The sequence below is a fragment of the Enhydra lutris genome, unplaced genomic scaffold, assembly GCF_002288905.1.
Source record: "Enhydra lutris kenyoni isolate GAN:26980312 unplaced genomic scaffold, ASM228890v2 scaffoldscaffold2, whole genome shotgun sequence".
NCBI classification, from domain to species: domain Eukaryota; kingdom Metazoa; phylum Chordata; class Mammalia; order Carnivora; family Mustelidae; genus Enhydra; species Enhydra lutris.
Genome location: NW_019154086.1, coordinates 39,294,508 through 39,312,959, shown reverse-complemented (window position 1 = coordinate 39,312,959; position 18,452 = coordinate 39,294,508). Strand labels below are relative to the sequence as shown.

General features: G+C 45.1%; 1 protein-coding gene across 1 annotated transcript in view; it reads left to right on the top strand.

Moving 5' to 3' along the window:
• Nucleotides 1-14,169, top strand: part of LOC111150548 (transmembrane 4 L six family member 4) — a 28,020-nt gene extending 13,851 nt beyond the window's left edge. The window contains exons 3-5 of the mRNA XM_022508041.1: nucleotides 611-747; nucleotides 8,996-9,185; nucleotides 13,686-14,169. Coding sequence (XP_022363749.1) covers nucleotides 611-747; nucleotides 8,996-9,185; nucleotides 13,686-13,703 — 345 coding nt within the window. The 3' untranslated portion in view covers nucleotides 13,704-14,169. The remainder of the gene's footprint in view (nucleotides 1-610; nucleotides 748-8,995; nucleotides 9,186-13,685) is intronic.
• The last annotated feature ends 4,283 nt before the right edge of the window (nucleotides 14,170-18,452 follow it).

Below are 18,452 nucleotides of genomic sequence, written 5' to 3'. Positions count from 1 at the left end.
ATAAATGAAACAAGATGGGATCGGGAGGGAGACAAACCATAAGAGAACCTTAATGTCACAAAACAAACTGAGGGTTGCCGGAGGGAGTGGGTAGGGAGAGGGTGGTGGGGTTATGGACGTTGGGGAGGGTATGTGCTATGGTGAGTGCTGTGAAGTGTGTAAACCTAGCGATTCACAGACCTGTACCCCTGGGGCTAATAATACATTATATGTTTATAAAAAATTATAAAGAAAAAAAGAAAATCACAGCATTAAAATGTATTTAAAAAAAAATCTGTCTAAATAGGCTGGCCTTTCATATTAGCCCTGAGAAGGAGGGAGATTAGGAGGAGAGTCTTTTCTTAATAAAGTTAAAAACCATGGTTCCAAGGGATCAACCAGAACTAGCATGTCAGCCATCCATGAGCGAGAAAAGATATGGGGATGGGGGAGAGAAGGGGACACAAGATACCAAAATTCCTTTTGGGATACCCCACTGGCCCTACCTACTATGAAGACTGGCTCTTACCCCTAACTTCCCTGGAGTCCCCATGTTCAACAACAATCAGGTGTGCTGGGGGTAACCTCGGGAACACTTAAGAACCTGCCTGTCTCTCTCCTTCTCTTTCAGATGTTCACCTCCACAATATTTGCTGTGATTGGATTCTTGGGTGCTGGATATTCATTTGTCATCTCGGCCATCTCAATCAACAAGGGTCCTAAGTGTCTCATGGGCAACAACACGTGGGGCTACCCCTTCCACGAAGGGTAAGGTACATCCTGCAATGCCCTGTGTCTCCACAAGGGGCATGGGCAGGTAAATGGCCCAAGGGTAGCCCTGCACAGGTCCCGTCCCCTTCATCTAACGAGTCTTGGGCACCTTACTCCTCTGAGGCAGAGCTGGAGTGTGGCAGGAGTGAAGTTGCCCAAGATCTCACTTCTAATTGAGCTTTCGACATCAGACGCCAGGAGACATAACAAGAGAGGGTGCTTCAGCTGGCCTGAGAGAAGGAGGTCTGCAGTGCCATGACCAACACTCAGACATTTACAAGCAGCAACACGAGGCAGCTCGTAATATTAGTAAACAGAACATGGTGGCATCCACTGAAAATCTTATAACAGAAAACAATAATGACTACCCAGTAACAGGGCGCAAAGGCTTTCACTAACACCCCAAAAACTCTCTGACCAAACAACTTTTTAAGGTGCGAGTTTATGGAAAATGACATTGAAGATACTGCAGATTCTTCAGGAGAATTCATATCAACAGAACGCATTAAAATACCGCTTCATATTTTCATGGAACTTTGTAGTTGATAAAGAACTTCTTTGCTCACCAATTTATAATTTACTCCCCTCAGCAACCTTAAGAGGTTGTAAGTTTAGTAAGGTTTAGTAAGCCAAGGCAGGCGTACTAAATTTGGCTTGCTCAAACTTACACGGGTGGTTGAAGGCAGAAGGCAGCTCCAACTCGTGTCTTGACTTTGAGTTCTAGTCTTTCTGTATTACTCACCCTTCTGTCCACAGACTGCACAGTCTAGTGCAGTAGCCAGTAGCCATATGTACCTGTTCAAACTTTAATTCATTTACATGAAATAAAGTTACAAATTTCTCAATCAACTAGCCATATTTCGAGGACCAGCAAGCTTTATGTGTCTCGTAGCAACTGCATCGGCATTCACAGATACAGGGCATTTCCATCATCACCGATGGTCTACAAGGCAGCACTGCACCAGCCTCTGACCTCCCGGAGGGCTGGAACCATTTCAGCTTTGTTCTTCACTGCCTACCACACTGACTGATGCACACCGAGGTGGTCAGGAAACATGGTTGTGGGGTCCTCCTCCATGGGGAGGATGGGTCCGTGCCTAAAGAAATCTGAACACTCTATGTATTAATTTCCATGAGAGTGTAAAGTCCCACAAGATCAGACTTTCAATGGGGAGACAGAGAGCACTGGTTCGGTGGTGATACGGGCCACAAGGGCTTCCGGTAAGAGAGCATCCCTGCCGTTACACAGGGGTCCAGGCCTCTAGTATCCTCATCAGAGACAGAGATTCCCAAAGGCATTGATTATATTGTGGACTGCCCCCTTTTCTGGCAGAGGACTGTTGGAAATGTCCAGCTGCCTTGGGATTGGCCTGCATGAGCACAGAAATTGGACACCGGATCCATTTCCTGAGGTTCTTCACCGGGTAGCTTGCTCTCTCCTTCCTGGCGGTGTGTTTCTGAAACTCCAGGTTGTCTCCTCTCAAGGCCGCTCCTACTATTATCTCTACCCACAGCCTCAGTGCGGTAGGAAGCACTTTTCTATTTATTGTTACATAAACGCCGGAACTTAAAGTCAATTAGGATAAGTCTCGGTCCCAAACAAAGGAGGAAGAAAGGAAATACAACCCTACAACCTGGGGCCCCATGGTCCCACCCCCGTAAGGCAACATGATGGCCTTAGGCCCTCACACCCTCTGCGGGCACAGCCACTCCCTGCTTGGGAGGGAATGGGATGGATGCCCAAGGTCAGGAGAGTGACAGCTGGTCTGTGGGCCGATACAGGAAATGCCAGTGTGGGGGAAGGACAGGAAAGTACCTTTCAAACTATTCTGTCCTTCTGGTGAAGCAAGTTTCCACGCACATCACCGCCATCTACCTCCCAGTTACCCGGTAATGGCCGGTTTCCTATATGTCATCATGCCTTCTCCTCACAACTGACCCGCTCATGAACTGGTATCAGATCACCGAGGTTTAATAATGAAAACAGGGGGGCACCTGGGTGGCTCAGTGGGTTAAAGCCTCTGCCTTCGACTCGGGTCATGATCCCGGGGTCCTGGGATCGAGCCCCGCGTTGGGCTCTCTGCTCAGCGGGGAGCTTGCTTCCTCCTCTCTCTGACTGCCTCTCTGCCTACTTGTGGTCTCTGTCTGTCAAATAAATAGGTAAAATCTAAAATAAATAAATTAATTAATAATAATAATAATAATAATAATAATGAAAACAGGGTAGAGTTGATGTTGTGGGCAAGCAGGAGCATTTCAGAATTCTGCACCCTCCTCTGTGCATGGCTGGGCTTTGATAATTCTACGTGAGAGGAAAGAGGTTTGCCTCCCATGAGGTCTACGCAGAGACTTCAAACTACACTGTGAGTAAATACGGCTCGGTAGGGGCTTATTACAAAGCCGTGGATACTACACTTTCCAGGTGATTTGTAGAATATTTAAAAGTCATTTGACTACCCATGGTTGTTTTTTGTTTTTTTTTTTTCCCTCATGCCCTGACTTTGGCATTTAATCCCACAGAAGGTACAAGTCCTCTCTCTCTGTACAAGGCCTCAAATAGGCCACAATAGGCACAGGAAGGGCTTTCGGGGTGGGGGTGGGGGGCTCTAGGTGAAGCGTGTCACCTCTTTGCGACCTGTCAGGTTTTCCTCAGCATTCCATTGTCTCCTACATCCTGTGTCCTGTCTTCTGAGGCAAGAACTCACAGCCCTTTACCACCTGATCTCCCATGCCAGCTCTAAACCTTCCTTCCGACTGCCGGGGCTCATCCTGATTTTCTTTCAGTAATAACTGAACCTCTGTCACTGGGTGTTTTCTGGTGGACAAAGTGCTCTTGCCCACGTGTTTCATTTGATGCTTACAAAAAGCCTGTGGGATTAACTCTCCCTCAGAGGGAGGAAAGCTGAGCACAGAGAGGACATGCAGCTTGCCCCGAGCTATGCTGTTTCTTAGTGACTGAAGCTCAGATTCAATCTTTCTGAGCCCAAGTTACAGTGTCTTCTCTAGAACACGACTGATAGTGATTTGCAAATTATAGATTCCATCTAGTGTAGCTCAGGGACCTCTGCCTCAGTGGATACTTCTTATCCAGGGGGTTCCAGCGCGTGGGCATGGCAGCAGCTGTTGTAGCTACAGACCTAACACACATGCACAGTTACCAGTGAGGAGAACAGAGGAATCACTTGCATGCGTGAGCTCCCGCAAAAGGATTCGGGACAGTTGTCACTCTTTCCTTATCACCGAAGGGCAGTGGCAGCCACTGCCACTCCTTCTTTTCTTCCTCCCTCCCTTCCTTCCTTTCTTCCTTCCTCTCTTTCTTTCTTCCTTTTCTCTCTCCTCCTCCTCCTCTTCCCCCTTCCTCCTTCTCCTTAACGTTAAGGGGCAAAGTGGTTTTGCATGCATTATCTCACTTAATCTTCCTAATAAATCTGAGGAGAATTCTTATCCTTAGATAGAAAAATGTAATTCCAAAAGGTTAATCTTCCCAGGGCTCCATAGCTAGTCATGAGTAGAAGGAGAACTTTAAAAAGCAAACGAACACTTGGTCGGCACGCTACTTTATGCTGAAGCCTGTCACAGACGTGGAGCAGGGTAGGAGAGACATGTGACTCCTGCCCCAGTGAGCAGGGGGCTAGTCAGGGTGCCCGTACCTGCCAGACCCTCAGGGTGCAGAAAAGAATGAAATGGAGGAGTGCGAGGGAAATTTCCCTGAGGAGGTGACGAGAGCTGGTTTGGAGAGAAGAACAAAAATGTGTCTTCCAAAGAGGGAGGAGAAGCACATTTCGGGCAGGGAAAAGAGCAGGGACAACCAGGGGAAGGAGCAACATGCTCAGAGAATGTCCCATCACTGTGAGCCTGAAGTTCAGGCTGAATGTGGCAGAGAGGAACAGAAGGGGACACCACATGGGGGTGCAATAGACAGGCAGGCCAGACCTTTGGGACCTTGGGGACCAGCAGAGGACTTCAAGCAGGACATGCCACCGCCACTTGTGGATTTCTAGGATGATCGTGATGGCAGTGATATGGAGAAAGAACAAGGGCTCAGTAACAAAGAGAGAAAAGTAGGAGGCTGGAGTAGTAATCCAGATAAGATCATGGACACCTGCAAGGCAGTGGAATTGGGGTTCAAAAGAAGGACACAGATTTCAGAGACCGTCTGAGATGAAATCATCAGGATGAAGTATGAGGAGACAGGGCAGAAGTTATTAAGGTGGACTCTGAGATTTCCAACTTGCGGCACAAAATTCGGGACTCTTCAATGCCATAGAACATAGCCTGTTTTGTTGTTTTCCTCAGAAAACTTTGTTGGCGATCATATTAAAAGAGCAAAGACTCAACTTTTTCTGTCACAAGAACCATACTAAAGAAGCATTCTAGAAGGAAAAAGAAACCTAGGACATTTTGAGATACACCCTCTTGGCTTGCTTTGAAGTAGGACTTCCTCCCATCCAAGGTCTTCCTTTCTGAGACAATTGGCTACATCCACCTTGACCCTGAGCTGCTGAACGGGAAGCACCTTGCATCGGGCATGGGGGCAGCTACAAGGAGGGAGAGCCAGAGGAACTGCCAAGGACGGTTAGCAGTGGGGGAGGGATAAGGGAAATGGCCAAGCACAGTACTCGACCAGCCCAGTTGGGCTGCAATGCTCCCCGGGGAAGGTGCGGTAAGGTGAGCTTCCTCACACCAAAAACATGGAAGAGAGCACAATACAGGTTCTACCTGGACTTTTAGTTGAGACCATCTGCATTTGTACTTCAAAGATTCCTCATCAGCATGGAACTCCCTGAGCTGCTCTTGAACACATTCCCTAGAGCCAAAAGCCACACTGACCGAGAGAGATGGGGTGTTTCATGGAGCAGGCAACACTCAGGGATGTGAAACAGCTTTGCTCTTGGCCTGACTGGACTTGGGGACCAGACCCACCCCTGCCACCTGCCGGTGGTGTGATCTTCGGTCAAGGAAGGATGACAGCAAGCTCTGCTTCACAGGTTCAGGCAAGAAGGAAATAACCTGATGTCCAGAAAGCTCTTGGCACCATTACTGCCATGGGCTGTGAGCTGAACATTCCGCCTTACTATTCATCGTCATGAACAGAACTCATGACTGTGAACAGAATTCATTTTTATGCATTAGAACTTTCTGAAATGTTATGCTTTCATAATGATTTTGTGCTTTAATTTCTAACCACCCACATGAAGGTCCAAAGAGAATATTCTCTCTACCATGGGATAGGTAAATCTTAAATGACATGCTATGATAAATATATTGTATAAATCAAATTTCACAATTACATTATATTGTAAATATACCAAAGGGATATAATTACTCAAGCAGTGGGGGGGGTTGTGTAATGATGAAGAACATCGGCTGTGGAGTCTGATAGACCCAAGATCGAATCCAGGTCCTGCCGCTTACTGGACTCAAGTTCTTAATCTGCGTATGTTTGTTCGTTCAGTGAATATGTCGTGGAGGCTACTTTATGCGTGGCGCTGTTGCAGTAAAATAGCCTCTCCTTGCAGAATTGGGAAGGATGGTGTGAACCCGCTAGGCCAGAGCCCTGCACGGGCAGGACCAGGACATGACAGCTGCTGTTAGTGACTGACCACTCCCTGTGCTAGAACTGGGGACAGACATAGGAAAAGTGGTCTCTGCCCCTGTAGGTGTACGGTCCTAGAAAGAAGACAGGCGCATGGACAGACAATGGCAGCACATGGTCCTGGGGGCTCTGTTCCGGAGGGACACAGAGTGCCGAGAAGCACAGGAGGACTACCAAAGCCAGCCGAGGGCAGGAGAAACATCAGGGAGTCTGTTCTGGAAGATGTAGCCCCTTGAATAAGCCAGGCAGAGCACCCTGGGCAATGCATTTGGGCTTCCCCGTTCCTTCCATCTGCTGCCTTTGTTGCTTGCAAGAAGTGAATTTCAGGAAACTCATGGCTTTCTATCTGGATGTGGATGGGATTGCTGCCGCTCAGGTGGAAATAGCCTTCACAATAATGAGATGCTTGAAAACTCCAGTTAAGGGGCTTTAAACTGACTCAGCTCTCCTTGCTTCACAGAATGTGGAAACATGATTAGCTCCTGGGGCCATGAAGAATTAGGGCCACCTCTCTCCTGGGGTTGGAGAGTTGCACAGAGTAGTCATGGCCAGAATCTCAGAGACTCTGAGCCTGAGAATCTGGGAGGAGAGAAGAAGGGTCTAGAATGGATATTCGTGGTGGTTTGTGAGCGGGGAGGCAGCAGCAGAGATGGGGCTGAGAAGAATCCTCCAGGTATCCAAACTCAACCCCTTGTTTTCAAGAGCCCCCATGAGCATTTTACCAATATCACCGCCAGGAGGCGCTGTCGTCCCATCTCTGCACAGACTCTTGCCTAGGGAAAGAACTGGGGATTGCCAACTACTTCCTAGAATCTTTGCTTTCTAGAATGCGCCTGGTCCATGTCTTTATGACTTTCTATAATCAAGTTTGAAAATTGTAAAGACAGAGAGGACTGCATAGAAAAATGCAGAACAGAAAGAAGAGTTTTAAAAAATAAGTTATTAAAAAAGGAAGTTTTGTACAATACATAAGGTACCTTATCTTCATGAGTCTTCACAATGGTGAGGTTGTTCTCAGCACATTTTATAAATGAAGAACTGATGCTAAGGGTGGGGGTAAGACTCGTATGAAGAATACACAGCTAGTGAGAAGAATGCTCTCGTTCAAACCCAGGCCCAACTGAATCCAAAATACCAGGCTCTTTCCTTTAGACCACACTGCTCAGATTAAGTAAAATAGTAACAGTACTAGTGCTTTATTGAGCACTTGCTACATGCTAGGTGCTGTTCTAAGCACTTCGCTGGTATTGATTCATGTCATTGTCACAGCAGCCCTACGACTTGATGTTATTCCCACTTTATAATAAGGACGCAAGTCCCATGGCTAATGAGCAGCTAGGAACTGTGCAATTATGGAAAGGTGAATCAATGCTACAAACGATGTTTTATTTTGAAATCAAGAGCAAAATGCCCCATCTTGCCTTTATCCCTTCTGCTCTATTAAACTCCAGGGTATCTTCCTTCACTCCAAAGATTTTTGAAGATCTTAATACAGAGTGGATTTAAAATGAGAATTTTAGGGCGCCTGGGTGGCTCAGTGGGTTAAGCCGCTGCCTTCGGCTCAGGTCATGATCTCAGGGTCCTGGGATCGAGTCCCGCATCAGGCTCTATGCTCAGCAGGCAGCCTGCTTCCCTCTCTCTCTCTGCCTGCCTCTCTGTCTACTTGTGATCTCTGTCTGTCAAATAAATAAATAAAATCTTTAAAAAAAAAAGGCAAAAGATTTATAAAAAAAAAAATGAGAATTTTAAATTTGTCAGGAACAGGAGTCGTCAAAAAGATCTGGAAACAATATGGTAGATGTTAATTTAGTAGCCAGATGGAGTTTCCCACTGAGCCCTTGAAAGGATAGAGGATACATAAAGGAAGAAGGAGAGACCAATTTGTAGCCCTAAGAATATGAGAAGAAATTATAATAATCCACATTTACCTACTTTACTCTTCTTTGTGTCTTAAAGATAATATACTTCGTATTTCTCCTTCAAGACACAATGCCCTTTATATTGCATTGAACTCCTAATATATATGTTTTATAAAGATATTGCAGTTTCTCCTATTTCAAAGTTTCATAAACTATGTATTAAAGCAGCAGATGATTTCTTCCTTTTTTTAAGGAAGGAATTAAGGAATTTTAAAGAAGTAACTAAATCTTCGCATGTTAACAAAAATGCTGTTGAATCAAATTCACAATTTGGCTAGAATTAGGCCTTTAAAAACTAAAAAGTGAGTGGATATGTGTATAATGTTTAAAACAGGGTCTGGCTGGCACATAGTATATGTTAGGTGTTGTTTTTAAAATTGTTATTATGGGATATTTTTCTTTTTTTAAAAAAAGATTTTATTTATTTGAGAGAGAGAGAATAGAGACAGAGCATGAGAGAGGGGAGGCTCAGAGGGAAAAGCAAACTCCCCACTGGGCAGGGAGCCCTATGCAGGACTTGATCCCAGGACTCCAGGATCATGACCTGAGCCAAAGGCAGTCACTCAACCGACTGAGCCACCCAGGTGCCTATTATGGGACATTTTTTCTTAGGGACCTTGTGCTTGGGATAGAAAGTATTACAAAAGGAAAATCATGGTGGTGTCTTTCTGGCCCAGGTACTGCATACATTTTACAAACAACTCCTTTCTCAACTCCATGTCCCCAACAGGGATTACCTCAAGGATGAGAGCTTGTACAGGCACTGCCTAGAACCTGTCAATGTGGTGCCCTGGAATCTGACCCTCTTCTCCATCCTGCTGGTCATAGGAGGGATCCAGATGCTTCTCTGTGTCATCCAGATCGTCAACGGCCTCCTGGGGACCCTGTGTGGGGACTGTCAGTGCTGCGGCTGCTGTGGGGTAAGTTGAGGTCCTGGCACTTTCTTCTCAGCATACAGGAGACCAGGGCAGGCCACCTGGGCCGATGGAGGGAGGGTGCAGAGGGTGGCAGCTGCCGAAACCCAGGCTGGAAAGTCCAGGCAGCCTTCTCTGTCGGCTCAGGGGAATGGAGACATTGTGTGGCCGAGAACTCGGTTCAGCTCTCTGCATGTGTTACTATACACAGGCTGAAGGGGACCAAACTTTTCAGTCTCACACCCCGCTGACCACAGTCCTGGAGGAAAAGGACTCTGAATACATGTAGAAGTTTACAATAACATTTGCTATTATTTATATGAAGATCCCCAGGGACGGGGCATTTGTCGTTCACACATATTGACAACAATAACACGTCATGGTCCAGCCTAGAATGTTCTCACTACTCCCTAAATAGATCTAGACAGCAGGTTAAAGTTGCCGAGAATTGGGCGCCTGGGTGGCTCAGTAAGTTAAGCATCCGACTCTGGCTCAGGTCATGATCCCAGGGTCCTGGGATCGAGCTCCGAGTGAAGGTGGGCTCTGTGCTTGGTGGGGAGTCTGATTCTCCCTTCCCCCAGCTCAAGTGCGTTCTCTCTCTCTCTCTCTCTCAAATAAATAAAATCTTAAATAAATAAAGTTGCCAAGAAATATGTGGAACACATGTCAGGCATTGTATTTTCCCTGGAAAAGAATAGGACATACCAATGCAAAACCTATATTTTGATGAGATTTCTGATCTAGAAGAGAGAGAGGGTTCTCAAGTGGGGGGATAAAAGGAAATCACTGAGGACTTAGTCTCCAGATATGATTGTAAATTATTAACGATATAAAAAACAAAAATAAACTTGTGGACAGTAAGAAAGTGTGATTATTTCAACTCATGACCAAGCCAGACCAGAGAATTGTTCAAACACACATGGAAATATTTCAAAACACAAATTGGTGTAGGAGGAAAAAATTATACGGAACTCAAAAGTTCCATAAGGAAGAACTATGTAAATAAATATGAATTGTGGTCCATCTACTTAAGATAATATTATGCCCCCATTTTAAATGATCCAAATCATTTTCTTTAAATTTCTAACAACCATTGTTACACATATAGGTCAAAAACTCTGTGTCTCAGAAATATACACTGGTATATTGGTATTCACTTGGAAAGCTTGTATCCTACCCTGTCTTCTATTCACCCAGTTCCCCTGCTCTCCACCTGATTTCTTCTATATCCTCTGGAGTTATTTTGTTATCATTTTCCCCTACCTTAAAAATATTTTTAAAACTACAATAATACTGAAAATGCTTATGACTTAGTGTTATTTTATTTTTTTTAAAGATTGCATTTATTTACTTGACAGAGATCACAAGCAGGCAGAGAGGCAGGCAGAGAGAGAGAGAGGGAAACAGGCTCCCCGCCAAACGGAGAGCCAGATGTGGGGCTCGATCCCAGGACCCCGAGACCATGACCCTAGCTGAAGGCAGAGGCTTAACCCACTGACCCACATGTGCCCCAACTTAGTGTTATTTTAAAGAGCAAGGTATAAGGGCACCTGGCTGGCTCAGTTGGAAGAGTATGTGACTCTTTATCTTTGGGTTGTGGGTTCAAGCCCCACATTGGGTACAGAGATTACTTAAAAATAAAATCTTTTTAAAAAGACAAAAATAAAAATAAAAAGAGCAAGATACAAAGAAAAGTATAGAGAATAAACAACTATGTACATAAGAAAAAACAAACAGTATGGATTTTAAAAAGACCTAAAGGAAATTCAACTCAAATGGTAAATGATCAGTAAGAAGACTTTGACTTTTTTCCTTCCTTCTAGCTTATGTTATTCAAAAAAAGTTTAACAATCATAAATTTTAAAATACACAAAATATAAATTAAAATGTTATATAATTTACATATAAATTTCACTGACTATTGAGATTTTTGTTCTATAAATTTTTTTTTCCTTCCAAAGTCTTATTTGTTTATTTTAGAGAGACTGTTGGGGGAAGGGCAGAGGGAGAGAGAATCTCAAGCAGACTCCATGCTGAGCACAGGGGCCTGACACAGGGCTTCATCTCACGACCCTGAGATCACGACCTGAGCTAAAATCAAGAGTAGGACATTTAACCAGAAAGCACCATTCAGGCAACCCTGGGCTATAAATTTTCAATTCTATTGTGTTGTATTTAAATGTTTTGGTCTTTAAATGCACATGGGAAGAAAAGAAAACTACCAGTTAGTAATCCATCAAAATTATTTTCATGAGAGCAATTAAGAATATTGAGCATCTTGGGGCGCCTGGGTGGCTCAGTTGGTTAAGCGACTGCCTTCAGCTCAGGTCATGATCCTAGAGTCCCGGGATCGAGTTCCGCATCGGGCTCCCAGCTCCACGGGGAGTCTGCTTCTCCCTCTGACCTTTTCCTTGCTCATGCTCTCTCTCACTGTCTCTCTCTCTCTCTCTCAAATAAATAAATAAAATATTTTTTAAAAAAAGAATATTGAGCATCTAAATCTTGTAATTCATCCAAAATGATTTCATGCTTGCTAAATCAGCTCATTTCAAACACTTTCATTATTTCTTTTTCTGCCTGCACAGAAAAGAATCATATATTTAATTAGGAAGTAAATTTTCATTGCCAGATTTATGACAAATACAGCTGCCCTTTAAATAGAAGATAGTAGTTTATGCATTTTGAGGATTATCTATAAATTTTAAAACATCCCCATAGGTACCAGTACACTGACTCTTTTCAGTGAGGGTCATCTATACAGATACTGTAGTTTAGCAATTTTATTTATTTTTTTAAGATTTTATTTATGTATTAGAGAGAGAGAGAGAGAGAGAGCACAAGCAGGGGGACCAGCAGAGGGAGGGGGAGCAGCAGGGGGAGAGAGAGAAGACGGTCTGCTGAGCAGGGAGCCCAAAGCGAGGACTCGATCCCAGAACCCTGAGACCATGACCTGAGCTGAAGGCAGTTGCTTAACCGACTGAGCCACCCAGATGCCTCTGTAGTTTAACAATTTTAATGAATAAATCACTTGATAGTCAGAAGACAGTAGAAGGATCCACAGTTGTCCGTGCCTGGTAACCGTAGAATCTGAGGATGAATGCACACCGCCTGAATTCTCCGTCCTCCCTCCCTTCTTCCCCTCCCCTCCCATCCTCCTCTCCTCTCCTCCCTTCCTTCTTCACCAAGTTTTTATTTCAAAAACTTCAAATCTGCATACAATGTAAAGGAACAGTAGGATGACCACCTATATTTTTTCACCTGGAAGCACAAACTGTTCACATCTGCTCACTCTCTCCCTGAACCATCGGGAAGTAACGTGCAGACAGTCATGAAACTTCACTACCAGATATTTCAGAGTGCACGAGAGCTGCATTTTTTAGCAATTGGTCTGCTGAGGATTCCTTTCTTGTTGGCGGCTTGCCTCTCATCCAGCTGGTCAGCACCCCCACCTCCCGACCCCGTGGGATGCTGTGGGGGGACATGGGCTCGCAGCCTAGTTCCGAAGCCTCCTCGCTGAGTGACCCCAGCAAGCTTCCTCGCTCCCCGAGTCTTAGTTACCCCAACAGGCTCTTGCAGACCGTTTACAGAGAGTGTGCAGACCCATCGCGTTCAAGCAGAAAGTATTTATTGAGAGAGATTCCTGAGCCTGGCACGGGCGTTCCATGAGGTAATAGATGGAAACATGCCTGAAATAGAAACTATGAGACCTGGGTTGGGTGCCAGCTTGTGCAGTCTTGGCAGAGTCCGTTGCACGCAATGTTTCTTTGTCTGCAAAACGTGGTGCTTAAACCTACTTCCCAAGGTTGCTGCGTGTTGAACATGGGGTGATAAATATGTATGCACATCAACAGTTAGAAGGCTCAGCACGTTGTACTGATTGTTATTTACTCAGATACAAAAACTGGGGAGTTGGCGCAGCTTCAAGGAAAGGAGCACGGTCTCTGAGCTTCACCTCCCTGGTTTCGAATCCTCACTCCTCTACTTACTAGTTGTATACATCTTATTAGATGTATACTTTGTATACATCACTTGAGTTCTCTGTGCCCCTTATCAAAAAAGGTTTTAATAAATGAGGCAAGGTTACCTTGGTGGCTCAGTTGGTTAAGCATCTGCCTTCGGCTCAGGTCATGATCCTCAGGGTCCTGAGATTGAGTCCCGCCTCTGGCTCCCTGCTCAGTGGGGAACCTGCTTCTCCTTCTCCCTCTGCCCCTACCCACTGCTCATGCGCTCTCTCACTCTCTCTCAGATGAATAAATAAAAATCTTAATAATAATAATAAATGATGCAAAATCAAATGAAGCCTCAACTCCTGTAACCTAAGCACAGATAAGTGACAGATGAAAGCTCTGAAGCAATCAGAAAAGTGTTGAAAATATTCAATAGGTAACAATACGGGGCAGGAGTAATCAGGAAGAAGAGGGGTGATGGGGAAGGGGAGAGGGAGGAGAGAAGAAAGCAAAAAAAAAAAAATGTTGTCATAATTAAATTAACCTTTGTATCTTCTAGGGAGACGGACCAGTTTAAATCTCCTTGATGAGCTGCTCTAACTTGATGGCATGTGGGACATTACATTAGACTTATTCTTTTCCCCGGGGCTGGCAATTCCTGTCTGCATCATAACTGACAAAGCTTAGGGACAACAGAGTTACTCCTTCCACTTTTCCAAGCAGCTTAGTTCAATTCAGATGTTTATGCTATTTTCAAATAAAAAATAGATTGGTCACTTAAGTTAGGTTTCTGTATCTTTCAGATTCGCTTCCTTCTAGAATTGAAGAGCAGGTTCAAAGCAACTTTATCATAATTTGTTTTGAGGGAAAAATGTGTAAGGTCACACATACTTCCACATTGCTTCTTTGTATATAGAGATGTTTATATCTTTGGAATGTTTACATAATTCAATGGAGGAAAGCACATTAAAAATGAGAAACTAGGACCAACTTCTGTTTCAAGATTTATGAGAAAAACAGAATGACTGATGGATCATAAATAATTTGGTGTCTTTTGAGCTAATGTGTTTGAATTACTTGTGACTAGTCTTTTGAGCCTGCTTATATTTGCAAGGTTTTCTTATGTATATTAAATTAAAATCATAATTCAGAAGTGATATAATAAAGATTGTGTGTGTGTATTTGGGAGGGAGGGGAAAAGACTGAATGTCTACCACATTTTTTTTCACCTTTTCTACAAATAGCTTCTCTTGATGCAACAAAAAAAAACGATTTTTTAGAAAAGTTGACTTGGGTAATAATTTTTGTCAGTATATGACCATGATTAAGGTAATAGGTATTATTAATTTTGTATATTATATTAAGACATTAAGTTTGGTTTTATGAGTCAGGCACTAATAAGAAGTCAAATCCATTCTGTTGATGTGAGTTCAAACCCCAGCCCCACCACACACCAGCTAAGGGATCCTGGGAAAGTTACTTTCTAAGTCTCCATTTCCCTGCTGCTGAAAGGCAACCCATCATCCAAGAAATTTTCAAGTTCCCCAAGGTGAAACAAGGAGGCCACCCAGGCACCCCTAAATATCTGGTTTTGAATGTTTCATGGGCTCCTCAAGGCAACAGTTCTGGGCTGAACTCTCCCAGTCCTCCATGCACATGGCTCTCCTGAAACCCTGGTCTCGGAGAGCGCTGGCATCTGCACTGGGGGCAGACACTGAACTACAAGAATGATGCTAGATGACTGTCCTAACTGCAGAACATACCACACCCCGACCCTTTCAGTGGCTTTCATCACCTAGCCCTGCAGACCCAGCATCACTCCACCCAGAACCTGGGTCTTTGGCCCCACGACATAAACAGGGTCTGAAAACAGGCTTTCAGACCCTGTTCTTGCATGTGCTGGTCCATGTGCGTGGGAATGCTCGTTCCCTCCAGCTCATCAGGGTAAACGCTTCTTCTCCTCCCAGTCTCCATTCAGGGCTCTCATCTTGTCCAGGTTCTTCTTTCCCAATAATCCCCCCTGACAGCGCCCCCCATTCTCCCGTGGTATCCTGTATCTGTCAGAATGGTTGCCCTTCCCCGTTAGATCACATAAAATGTCCTTCTTTCCCTCTGGATGGGAAAGCCCTTGAGCTCAGAAATGCCGTCTCATCCAAGTCCAGACCTCTCCCCAACCTTGGGCCTAGAATTAGTAGCTGTGCTCTGGGTGGGTGTTACCATTGTCACGTAGGTGTGACTGAATTATTCTGCTTGAAACAAAGAAAAAGCTACTCTCAAGCATTTGAGAATCCATCATTTGTCATAAGAAATAACCCCAGGGCCCCTGGGTGGCTCAGTCGGTTAAGCGGCTGCCTTCAGTTCAGGTCATGATCCCAGGGTCCTGTGATCGAGCCCTGCATCGGGCACCTTGCTCAGTGGGGAGCCTGCTTCTCCTTCTGCCTGCCACTCACCCTGCTTGTGCTCTCTCTCCCTCTCTCTCTGACAAACAAATAAATAAATAAAATCTTTTTAAATAAATAAACAAATAAAAAAACCCAGCACTTATCGGTAATACCCAGGAACCTTGGTAAGTAATTTACACGCATGATTTCACTTGGTCCTCAAAACAACCCACCGCAACCGCCCATGCCTCACATGCTGCTCTGTCTTCCCCACACTTGAGGGAGGCTTCTCTCCTCCCCGCAGGCCCCTGACCTCTGCTTGCCCCCAAGCCTGAGCAAGCACGGAAGTGTCCCTTTATTAGCTTATCCGGGGAATCGGATGACCACAGGGAGACACATTTCCTGTCAGACCCGGGCCAGCATGCCATGCGCTTGCCCAACCTCCTATCGCTGCCAAGCCCTGCTCACCCCAGCCTGGAAAAGAAAAGCCTTTTCTGTTTGTTTTTGAGACGCCTGCAGATTCCTGAGATTGGAGATTCTCGTGTTGCAATAGTCCTTCTGAATAAAGTTTTTCCCACTCTAAGTCTGTTTTGTTTTGTTTTGTTTTTAACCTGACACAACCTGATGATATAGAAACTATGGTTAGCTCCTTGCATGTAAGAAAGAGGAAAATGAGGCTTAGAAAAAAATAAACTTTCTCAGGGCCCCACAAATACCAAGTGAAAAATCTGGGATGGGCTATAAACCCAGATGGTCTGCCTATTTGAGGGTAAGAGCCCCACTCTCAGCCACGGTGCTCCAAACCTCACTAAATCTCCTAACAGCGTCCAGGAAGGGAGGCTTTCTGATGCTTATTCCAAGTTCCTATAGAGAACTCTAAGTACTAAAATTTTGTTATTTTTTTAAAATGTCACAATGTATCCTGTTCATTCATTCATTCATTCATTCTAACCTGAATTAATGCAAATGATCAATTAAAATATCCTCATCAAGGGGCACCTGGGTGGCTCAGCTTCTGCCTTCAGCTCAGGTCATGATCCCAGGGCCATAGGATCAAGCCCCTCATCAGGCTCCCTGCTCAGTGGGAAAGCTGCTTCTCCCTCTCCCACTCCCCCCGCTCGATTCCCTCTCTTGTTGTCTCTCTGTGTCAAATAAACAAAATCTTTAAAAAATAAAATAATAGGGCGCCTGGGTGGCTCAGTGGGTTAGGCTGCTGCCTTCGGCTCAGGTCATGATCTCAGAGTCCTGGGATCGAGTCCCACATCAGGCTATCTGCTCAGCAGGGAGCCTGCTTCCCTCTCTCTCTCTCTCTCTGCCTGCCTCTCTGTCTACTTGTGATCTCTCTCTGTCAAATAAATAAATAAAATCTTTAAAAAAATAAAATAAAATAATAGGGGCGCCTGGGTGGCTCAGTGGGTTAAGCCTCTGCCTTCAGCTCAGGTCATGATCCCAGGGTCCTGGAATCAAGTCCCCACATCAGGCTCTCTGCTCAGCAGGGAGCCTGCTTCCCCCCCCCCCCGCCTGCTTCTCTGCCTACTTGTGATTTCTCTGTCAAATAAATAAATAAAATCTTTTTAAAAAATAAAATATCATAATCAAAATCAGCATTTTATATAATCTTTCAAAGCACCTATATGAAGACAGCCTTACCCAATCATCCCCGCGTGCCACACACAAACCCAACTGCTTTTTACTTCTACTCATTGATGTTACCCCTCTGTGTGGAAGAAGCCAGAATGCAGAAGCAGATTTCTATAATCCTCAGGGTTAAAAACGATGAGGAGGGGCACCTGGGTGGCTCAGTGGGTTAAAGCCTCTGCCTTCGGCTCAGGTCATGATCCCAGGGTCCTGGGATCGAGCCCCACGTTGGGCTCTCTGCTCGGTGGGGAGCCTGCTTCCTCCTCTCTCTCTCTCTCTGCCTGCTTCTCTGCCTACTTGTGATTTCTGTCAAATAAATAAATAAAATCTTCAAAAAAAAAACCCCAAAAAACAAATCAACGAGGAAAGACAAGGCAGGTTCCTGAGCTCTCTGCCTCGCCTACAGCTGCAGGGTGGCTTCCCCCATCCCTGCTCCCTGGTGCCACCCGCCACGAGTTTACACTGTCCGAGAGTGTGACCTGATGTGGAAATCAGTCTTGACATGCATCAAACCCCTTTAGTAGTCACAACCCATGGGGTAGTTGTGCTATTATTATCACCCTTATTGAGAAGTGAAGAAATCGAGGCATGAAACGCTTGAGCAAGAAGCCCAAAGTCACGGAGTGAGTCAGTGGCAGGGCTGGCATTAACCCCAGGACTCCTGGTCCCACCCCACGCCCCCTCCCCACCTTGGCACACTCCCCGGCCTGTCCCACCTCTCAACGGAAGGGCTCTGCTGTGTGGTCCCCCATGTCAGCTCTGCCGCTTTCAAATGGCCAAGCAGAGCATTAAGGTCCTTCCTAAGAAAGCTTAATGAACTGAGTTCAAGGAAAATTAATGGCAGATGTTGAGCCAAAGAGGAAAAACCACTGGAAGCTGATGTCAATGATCTATACTGAAAAATGCTGTGATCCAGTTTACTTTTAACTACATGTGTCCTCGCTGGCCAGGCTTCTTCGGGAGGCTTTCGGGATCACTGTTTCAGTGTGTGGCACTTCCTGGGACAGGGGAAGGAGAACAGGGTGCCTACACATTGCCTAGACATCCCGTAACTGTGCAGCATGGAAAAGCTTCTCAGTGTCCTCCTCTGGAAATGAAAGTGATGAGTCAGGCTGCGGCTAAGTTCTTCTCCAGTGCTATCGTGCTTCTAGTTTGGGGATCGTCAGAAGTAGCCTGGGTTATTAACATCTTGGTCCACAGAGCGTAACTCCTTTGGAGAGCTTTTAAAAATCCTAGTGTCCAGGCTCCATCTCCAAAGATACTGATTTAATTAAAGGAGATTGGAGCCCAGGCATCAGTGCTTTAAA